Genomic DNA, 10,135 nt, shown 5'->3' on the forward strand with positions numbered 1-10,135 from the left:
ATGTTCCACTGCAACATACGCAGTCTTATGACAACATGTATATGACTTCATGTCAGACGTGTAAAAAACAGTTTATGTTCCACTGCAACATACACAGAGTCGTATGACAACATGTATACCAACTGCCAGCTCTTCAAAACGGAACAGCATGGACTTTTCTTCAGGTTAAGATATTTTAGGTAAGACCTCCAATTACACAATAGAGGGCAGTTACATAAAACTAACGAGTCAGAGTGCTTACAATCCTAAGAGTATTCTAGACTTACCGAAAGGGGAAATTAAAATTACAGTAGCTGGTTTCGGTACGCTCTACAGTGAAACTCATTCTGCGAGGCCAGCAGTACCCTAATACAAAACCCAGAAAAAGACACCACGAGAAATAAAAGCTACTCTCTCCGGAACACAGATGCAAAAATCCCTAAACAAAATACTACCAAATTGAATGCAACAACGTATAAAAATAATTATACATCATAACCACGTGGGATTTATGCTAGGTATGCAGGGCTGGTTCAGCATTCAAAAAACACTTGATGTAATCCATCACATCAACAGACTAAGGAAAAGTATATGATCACACAGTAAAAAGCATTTGACAAAATCCAACACCCAGGTAATTCCCTGGCAGTCTAGTGGTTAGGGCTCCGTGCTTCCACCGCAGGGAGCACAGGTTCGATCCCTGGTTGGGGAACTAAGATCCCACATGCCACACCGTGTGGCCAAAAAAGAAAATAAAAATTTAAAAATTAAAAGTAAATTAAAGAAACCCAACATCCATTCACGACAAAAATTCTCAACACACTAGAAATAGATAGGAACTTCCTCAACTTGATAAAGAACCACCACAAAATACCTACAGCTAACATCATACTTAAGGGTGAAAAACTAGAAACTTTCCCACTAAGATCAGGAACAAAGCAAGGATATCTTCTCTTACCACCCCTTTTTGACATCATTAGCTCTAGCTAATGCAATAAAGCAAGAAAAGGAAACAAAAGCTATACAGATTGGGAAGAAAGAAATAAAACTGTCTTTGGTCACAGATGACATGATCGTCTCTGTAGAAAATCCCAAAGAATTAACGAAAAACTCCTGGAACTAATAAGTGATTATAGCAACACTGCAGGATACAAGATTAACATACAAAAGTCAATTGCTGTTCCATATTCCATCAATGAACAACTGGAATTTGAAATTTAAAAAATAATAATAATAATAAATAAATAACATTTCCACTATGGAAACAATATGAAGATTCCTCAAAAAATTAAAAATAGAACTACCTTATGGTCTAGCAATCCCACTTCTTGGTAGCTATACAACAGAAATGAAAACAGGTATTGAAAAGATATCTGCACCACTATATTCACTGCAGCATTATTCAAAATAATAAAGATACGAAGACCTAAGTGGTCATCAAACAGACGAACAGATAAAGATGTGGTGCATTCACACAACAGAATATTATTCAGCCAAGAGAAAGAAGGAAATTCTACCACGTGTAGAAATATGGATGGACCTCGAGAGCCTTCAGCGAAGTGACATAAGCCACAGAAAGACAAATGCTGTAGGTGTCACTTATACATGGAATATTAAAAAAAACGAAAACAAGTCAAAGTCAAAAAAGAGAGTAAAAAAGTAGCTGCCAGGGGCTGGGCGGACAGGGGTGAGGGAAGTAGGGAGGTATCGGTAAAAGGTAAATACAAAACAAAACTGCCTTCCTGTAAACCAACAATGAACACTTGGAACTGGAAATTAAATACACAGTATTGTTTATATTAGCACCCCCCGAAAAAGAAATACTTCGGTCTATATAAGGCAAATTACAATAGTCTGATGAATAAAATCAAAGAACTGCACAAATGGAGAGACATTCCATGTTGAATAGGAAGACTCAATACTGTCAAGATCAATTCTTCCTAACTTGTTTGATCTACAGATTCAACACATTCCCAATCAAAATCCCAATAAGTTTGTACAACACAGAGAACATACCCAATATTTTAATAACAACTATGAGTATGACCTTTAAAAACTGTGAATTACTATTGTACACCTGTAACTTATGTAATATTGTACCATCAACTATATTTCAATGAAAACAAATGCAACAAATACACCTAAAATACAGTGGCTTAAAAAAATACATATATACACACATATATATATATAAAAGTTATTTTGTGAATATCAACAAACTGCCTCTAAGGTTGATATGGAAAGGCAAAAGATCCAAAAAAGCCAACACAATGCTGAAGAAAGATGTGAACAAAGTCGGAAGACTGACACTAGCTGACTTTGAGACTTACCATAAAGCTCCGGAAATCAAGACAGTATGGCACTGGCAAAAACAAAGCAAAACAAAACAATCCAGAACAGACAAATAGATGAACGGACCAGAATAGCAAGAAACAGACATACAAAAATACAGCCAACTGATCTTTTGACAAAGGAGCAAAGGCAACTCAATGAAGAAAGGACAGCTTTTCAACAAATATGTTGGAACAACTGGATATCCACAGGCCAAAAGAGAAAGAAAAAATAAATCTAGACACAGACCTTAACACCTTTCACAAAAATTAACCCAAAATGGATCACAGACCTAAATGTAAAATACAAAACTGTAATACTACTAGAAGTTAACACAGGAGAAAAACCAGGTGACACTGTGTTTGGCAATGACTCTTTAGATACGACATAAGAAGCACAATTCATGAAAGAAAAAAACTGGTAAAACTGGACTTCGTTAGAATTAAAAACTTCTGCTCTGCAAAAGACTAAGAGAATGAAAAGACAAGCTCAAAACTGGGAGAAGATATATGCAAAAGGCCTCTCTGAAAAGAGTTTATATCTGCAAAATATATACAAATACATTGAAAATGTGTATAAGGAACTGCTAAGACTCAACAGTAAGAAAACAAATAACCCAGTTAAAAAATGGGATAAAGACCTGAACAGACATCTTAACAAAGATACACAGATGGTAAATAAGCACATGTGAAAAGATGCTCCACATCACATGTCAACAGGGAAATGCAACTTAAAACAATGAGATACCACTACATACCTATTGGAATGGCCAAAATTTAAACAATGACAACACCAAATGCTGGCGAGGATGTGGAGCAACAGGAACTCTCATTGCTGGTGGGAACGCAAAACAGTGCAGCCACTTTGGAAGACAGTTTGGCAGTTAATTACAAAACTAAACATAACCTTACCATATGATCGCGCTCCTTGGTATTTACAAAAAGGAGCTGAAAACTATGTCCACACACAAAACCTGCACGTGGATGTTTATGGCAGCTCTATTCATAATTGCTAAAACTTGGAAGCAACCAAGATGTCCTTCAGCAGGTGAAGGGACAAATAAACTGTGGTACATCCAGACAATGGAACAGTATTCAGCAATTTAGAGTGGCGGGGGGGGGGGGGGCGGGGGGGGGGGAAGAGCCATCAGGCCAGGAAAGACCTGGAACAACCTTAAAAGCATATTCCTAAGTTAAAGAAGCCAGTCTCAAAAGATCAAAACTCACAGAATGTACAACACCTGGATTGAACCCTGACATAAACTGACTTAATAATAAGGTATCAATATTGGTCTATCAATTGTAACAAACGTACCACATTATGGCAAGATGGATATAATAGAGAAAACAATGTGCTAGGAAGATGGAGTGAGAACTCTCTGTACTTTCCCATCAGTTTTTTCTGTTAAGACTAAAACTGCTCTACAAAAATAGTCTGTTAATAAAAAATAGGATAAAAAAACAAGCTAGCAAGCTATGAAAAGGCATGGAGGAACCTTAAATGTATGCTGCTAAGTGAAAGAAGCAAATATGAAGAGGCCACACACCGTACGATTCCAACTACATGACATTCTAGAAAGGCAAAACTATGGAGACAGTAAAAAGATCAGTGGTGGCCAGAGATTGCGGGCAGGAGGGCGGCGGTGTGTGAGGGATAAGGGAGAAGATGAATAGGTAAAGCACAGTGGATTTTTAGGGCAACAAACTATTCTCTATGATGCTGTAATGGCAGATACATGTCATTATACATTTGTCAAAACCCACTTAAAGCACAACACAAAGAATGAATCTTAATGTATTGCTATTGGTTCACCAATGTAACAAATGAACCACATTAAGGCAAGATGCTAATAACAGTGGATTTCTATACTTGTAATCAAATTACCATTAAGATATTCTTCTATGCACTACCAAGAATAGAAAAAAATACTGCCAATAAACTATCATGCCACCATGTATCCTGACTTCAGAAATATTAAAAAGTGGAAACCTATGTGACTTAGTATATACCTACCCAATCCAGTATATACCTACTCAATGTATACCCTTCCACCCACCTGGAATACCCTTGCTTCCCAGCTCACTAATTCCACGCATCCTTCAAGACTAAGCCCCAACCAACTCTATTCTTTCCTGAATCAGCCCAAGGAAAACCCAGAATGTGGTAATTGCTCTCTCTATTGTTATTTAATGCTTAACTGTGTAAGTCTTATCTCCCCAACAAGATTACAATGAGGGCATGAACTTTTCCTTACAATGTTTCAGATCCTTCAAAGAATCTTTACAAATAAACATTTTAAATATTCATTTAATTTTGGGGGGGGGGGAGATGAATTTATCCAAAAAGTAGCAACTATTCAGTTTCCACTAAACTTAAGAAGGGAAAATTTCAAACAATAATTTAAGACATGGGGGAAAGATCATTTTAAGTTTTTGTTTTTTAAATGAGGCAAAGGACTTATGTTGCAGCCAAAGAGAATTAAGGAAAATAAGCATATGTGGGTGCGCAACATCATTAGTTGTTAGGAAACAAAATTAAAACTACAATGAAACTACATACCCCCCGGAACTGCCAAATTAAAATGACTGACAACGCTAAGTGTTGGCAAGGAAGTGGAGCCACTGAAACGCTGAGAACGAGGCAGAGTGCACTGGAGCTAAACCCACGTGCAATGTGTGAGCAGCACGTGAGAGCACGTGTCCACCCAGAGGCACATACAACAAACACGGATCAACTGGGCTATGTACGTTCAGACGATGCAACCAGAATAAGACGATGGATCCCACCTCTCAGACCAAATGCTGAGCCACAGAGGCCAGTCCAAAAAGGGTGGCCTCTATGCACAAGAAGTTCAACAGGCAGAACTGATCTGTGGTAATAAAGGTCGGAATAGTAGTTACCTTTGGGTAGGAGGGCTTAGAATGGAAGAGTGCAGATGGGGGCCTCTGGAATGCTGGGCATGTTATTTGATGGGAGTGGTGGGCTGTAAAAATCCTTCCAGCCGAACCTACAGTTAATTCCCTGCCCAGATTCTGGTACCAGGCCAATGCACCCACCCCCCAGCCACTGCAGAGTGACTGCGGTGGGCTCCTTACTGCCACCCTCTCTGGAGAATTACACTCCCACCCACCCCAGGGGCAGCCTGCAGACAACGACTAAATGACACGGGGATACAAAATGCCAGCCCCCTCACCTCAAGACGGGACAACTCTGTGATGCCAGCCACGCTCCAGAGTTGTCGGTGGGATCCGGCTAAAGATAAACTCCAACAAGAAAACCCCTTGTCCCCTGCCCTCTCCTCTTCCCTCCTCAATTTCACCTGCACAAGGATTTCCTCCTCAGGCTTCTAAGGGACATGGCCTAAGACACAGACACTTAATGTCTGTGACCCTGACTGTATGTTAAGTCTAAACCTCAATGAAAAGGGGGGTAAAAAGGGGAAAAAAATTGTTTCGCACAGCTGAAAAGCAAGACGTGCAATCTCCCCTTGAGATTCTGATCAACAGATAACTATTTTCCTTAAAGAAGAGATGTGTTACTTGGTGAGAAAACAGGATCAACACCCTAGCAGGACCTGCCAGGGCACTCCTGTCTGTAACAGAAGTCACGAAGTCCTACGTAAGTGAGGTGACATGGATTCTAAGGTGGTGACCTGCCCCCAGCTTGCTATGTGGCTGTGCTATCACTCAACAGCTCTTTATCCCACCTGTAAACTAGATCTGGCCCAGAGGTTCTTCCAATGGCGTAAGTCCTTTGATCTCATTTGGAATTTTCATGAATACCCAAGCCACTGAATGTGACCCACGCCAGCCCTGCACGACACCTACACAGCACCTAGTCTAGCACCTAGTTCTGCAGCCTCCAACCAATCACCATCATGCAAAACCTAAAGCTTGTAAGTTATCAGCACACTTCCTGCCCAAATCCCTGCTGGGTTCCCCTCCTCGACCCTCAGAAACCATTATGCCCATACCCCCATAGTACAATTTAAAGCGGATATTCGTACGTGGACTCGAGCATCTGCTCAGTCATGTGCCAACCCCGTCGTTAAGTGTAACATACAGAATACACTAACACAGAAGAATAGACGAACCACTGAAAGAACACTTTAGAAAATTATTTAGTAAACAATCTGCTAATTATACTCACTTGAACTTTTCCAACACTCTAAGCAAGGGCGACCCCACTTTATTTTTAGTCTGATAAAACTAAAACAGGCAGGGAAGGGATCCAGTGGAGAAGTGGTAAAAAGCAAGCAAATAAATGAAGCAACACTGACGCTGAACTACTTGTCAGCAATTCCACCGAATCAGTATATGCCTGTCATCAGAGAGGATAGCACAGTAACTAGTTTGTACGCCCTTATTCTACACTGTTATCCTAAGAATAATCATACGACCAGCTGTAACAGAAAAAAAGTGCTAGAGTCTCTCCAGAAGTGTTTCCAAAAGGCTGGTAAAGGACGACTTTCATGGCCTTGGATTCAAACACGTGGCCTATGATGACGAGTTCCGCCTCAACTTCAGAGACTGTTGTCATGAACAAATACATTCTACTTACTTTCTACAACAGACAAGACCCCCACGTAGTACTCTAAAAGCAATCACCATCAGTCAAGTGTGATAAAGTATCTAAAGTTCATTTCTGAAAGAAACACTGTGTCCTTTGCCCAGAGTTTTTCACTACCTAAGTATAAAAGGCCGTCCACCCTCAGCATCCTTGCAGCTTCCGGGCGATTCCGGTCCACAAAGCCCTTTTTCCCCATCAGCTTTCCTTCCAGACCCGCTTTGAGCCGTAGGAGCAGGTGACCCCGCAGCCCGCCCCCTCGCGCGTCCCTCCGCCGGGATGAACCCCTCCCGGACCCAAGCCGGCCCCCAGCCCGCCGTCCCGCCCGGAGTCCGCGGCTGGCCCCGCCCAGTCCCGCGGCACTGCCGCACGCAGGCCGCTCTTACCTTCCGGCTCGCGCCTCCCAGGGACACCTTGGGCCTGGTTTTGAAATCCCCTTCAAAACTAAACATCTTTACAGCCTATCCCATCTGGGAGGGCCCGACACTGAGAGCGCGGGCGGGCCCCGGGGGAGGGTCCCCGGCGGGGACAGCGACCGGGGGAGGTCCCGGCGGGAGGGGAGCGGCGAGGACGAGGCCGCGCCGGGAAGTGACCCCGAGCCCGCGCCCGCCGGCGCTCTGCCGCCCGGACTGCCCTGTGGGGGGAGGGGCGGCGACACTGGGGGCAGCCCTCGGCCACCTCCCCCCTCATCCACGCCTCCCCGCCGCTCCGGCCGAGCCCGAGCGCCGGCAGGGCCGCTGACCCCGCACTTGCACCCGGAGCAGCTGCCGGGAGGAAAAATGGCCGCCGCCGCCGCCGCTGCCGTGCGCCGCCCCGCCGGCGTGCGCGCGCCCGACACCGACGCCGCGGCGCTGCTCCCGGCGCCCCGCCCGCGTGCGCGCGCCCGCATCGACGGCGCGTCGGAGCGTGGGAAGAAGCGGCGGTGCCAGGCTCTGCGGCGGGAGGGGTGAGGGGCGGGGCCGGGGCGCGTAGGTGGGGCGCAGGTGCCCGGGGAGGGGGGGCCGCAGGTGCCGCGGGGGCGCTGGTGCCCGGGGAGGGGGCGCGCGGAGGGGCAGGCGCGCGTGCGCGTCCCGAGTGATGTGGATGAATCCCGTCTCCACAGTGCGCCGAGGGCGGCTGCAGGGGTCGGTGGGCGCCTGCGCGCCGGTGCGACTAGGATGTTGTTTGTGCACTTTTCTGGGAAGCGGGCTCCACGCTTTCGATGATACCAAACTTGACTGATCTGAGGGGAAAAATATCAGCTTTATTACTTAATGCCCGTAGAGAGTGCATCATTTAACGTTGTGACCCAGTTATGTGTGAACTTCATACACACATATTTCAATATATACACGTATATATCATACACACATAGATACAAATGTATATCACATACATGCACATGTATAAAAGTATACCATGTATGCATACATACAGTTAACATAACTGTCACATGCACATCAATATATACACAAATATATAGCATATACACACATATATACATACATCTATATCACATATACACAGAGAAATATATATCGCGTACACATATACGTAAATAGATATATGCACACATATTTCATATACACACGACTGAAATCAAAATCATAAAAACTGTTTTTCATTACTATGTGGGATGCACTATTTTTTTTACTCTGTTGTCTTTTTTTTAATACCAGCTGCAAACCAGTACGTACATTTCACAACCCACTAATGGGTTTCAATCTCAGTTTGAAAAATCCTGCATGTACACACACACACACACACACACACACATACACACACATACACACACATACTATATATATATTCTCATATATATATATATGAGAATTAGATCACAGTTGTCAGGATCAAAAACCTTTGAAAGCCAGTGATTAGTGCAGTTTTCCAGTTAACACATAAGCTACTCTGATATATCAAGAAATCCTTGATTCATCAAAAATACACAAATTTTATCAATTTTTAAATTTTACAGATTTTACAAATCATCATTTTTTTAAACCTGTCAGATGAGCAAAGATTTAAAATATTGGTAATATCCAGTATGTGCCCTCAGTAAGTGACTCTACTCTGAGGTCTCAGATTTTGCCCCAAATAAACTCTTCCAAGGTCCAGGCCAGGAGTGAGGAGCAGGAAAGCCCATTTAACTAGTTCTCCAATATCAGCTTTGTTGGTAATTAAGGTGTGCTGCCTCCATCTGCTGGGTATATTTCGAATTTTCTAAATTGGCTAAGAACATATCTATCTATCTGTCTTAGTTTCCTATCATTGCTGTAACGCATCACCACAATCTTAGTGGCTTAAACAACACAAATTTACTATCTTACAGCTCTGCAGGTCAGAAGTCTCACTGGGCTAAAATCAAGGTGTCTACAGGGCTATGTCCCTCCTGGGCCGTCATTTATTATCTCACCATTCCCCTGTTGTTTGGCACTTAGGTTAACACCATTTTGTTGATGTTACAAATTCTGCTGCAATCACATTCTCACACACAGGAATGAGTTCTTTCTGCAGGAAAGACACCCTAAGGCATCGTGGCTGAGTTGCAGGGCAGCAGGCTTACATTTGATGGGTCTGTTCCTTGACGTCCCCAGAGGATACACCCCCTCTCCTTTGAGATCACCCTGGGGCTGCTGGTGAGCCACGTAACTGTTGCCTCCGGAGACGCTGGAGTGGGTCCCAAGAGAATATTCATTAAATTAACACCAAGGCCGCTGTACACCCAAGGCTGGAAATTCACTCCTTCCTTTTACTGTCCCAAATCATGCCTGACACACTATCTGGTACAATTCACTAGAACTCATGCAATGTGGTTAAGTGATCCCATTTAGATTCTCCAATAATAAAGCACCAAGAAAATTCCGATGAGTAAAACTATAAAGAAATATACAGAAAATTTTCACACAAAAAGGGGGGATAGTAGTTACTGATGGGAGAAGACCTTGGAGGGAAGATTCAAAGTTACTGGCAGCATTGTTTCTCAACCTGCATGGCCTTCCCAGGGGTGTTTGCTTTGTATTATTCTTTAAAATGTTGATATATGTTTAATATACTTTCTATGTGTATAATAATTTTAATGATCAATTTCTTTCAGAAAAAGAAGCTTTATTGTCTTAGTTCAGGCTGCTTTGACAGAATGTCACAGACTGGGTGGCTTATAGACAACAGAAATTTATTTCCCAGTCAGGAGGCTGGGAGTTCCAGATCAAGGCCTGGCAGATTTGGTGTCAGGTGAGAACTCACTTCCTGGTTCATAGCTAGTGCCTTCCCTCTGTGT

At 43.2% G+C, this 10,135-nt stretch overlaps 1 protein-coding gene across 2 annotated transcripts in view; it reads right to left on the reverse strand.

Moving 5' to 3' along the window:
* The window catches only part of UBE3C (ubiquitin protein ligase E3C), a 117,722-nt gene extending 110,047 nt beyond the window's left edge, over positions 1–7,675 (reverse strand). For both annotated transcript variants that reach the window (XM_030854353.2, XM_030854352.2), the window contains exon 1: positions 7,263–7,675. In XM_030854353.2, the coding sequence (XP_030710213.2) occupies positions 7,263–7,328 (66 nt within the window). In that variant the 5' untranslated portion in view covers positions 7,329–7,675. The remainder of the gene's footprint in view (positions 1–7,262) is intronic.
* Positions 7,676–10,135: the final 2,460 nt, after the last annotated feature.

The sequence above is a fragment of the Globicephala melas genome, chromosome 9 (assembly GCF_963455315.2).
Source record: "Globicephala melas chromosome 9, mGloMel1.2, whole genome shotgun sequence".
NCBI lineage: Eukaryota > Metazoa > Chordata > Mammalia > Artiodactyla > Delphinidae > Globicephala > Globicephala melas.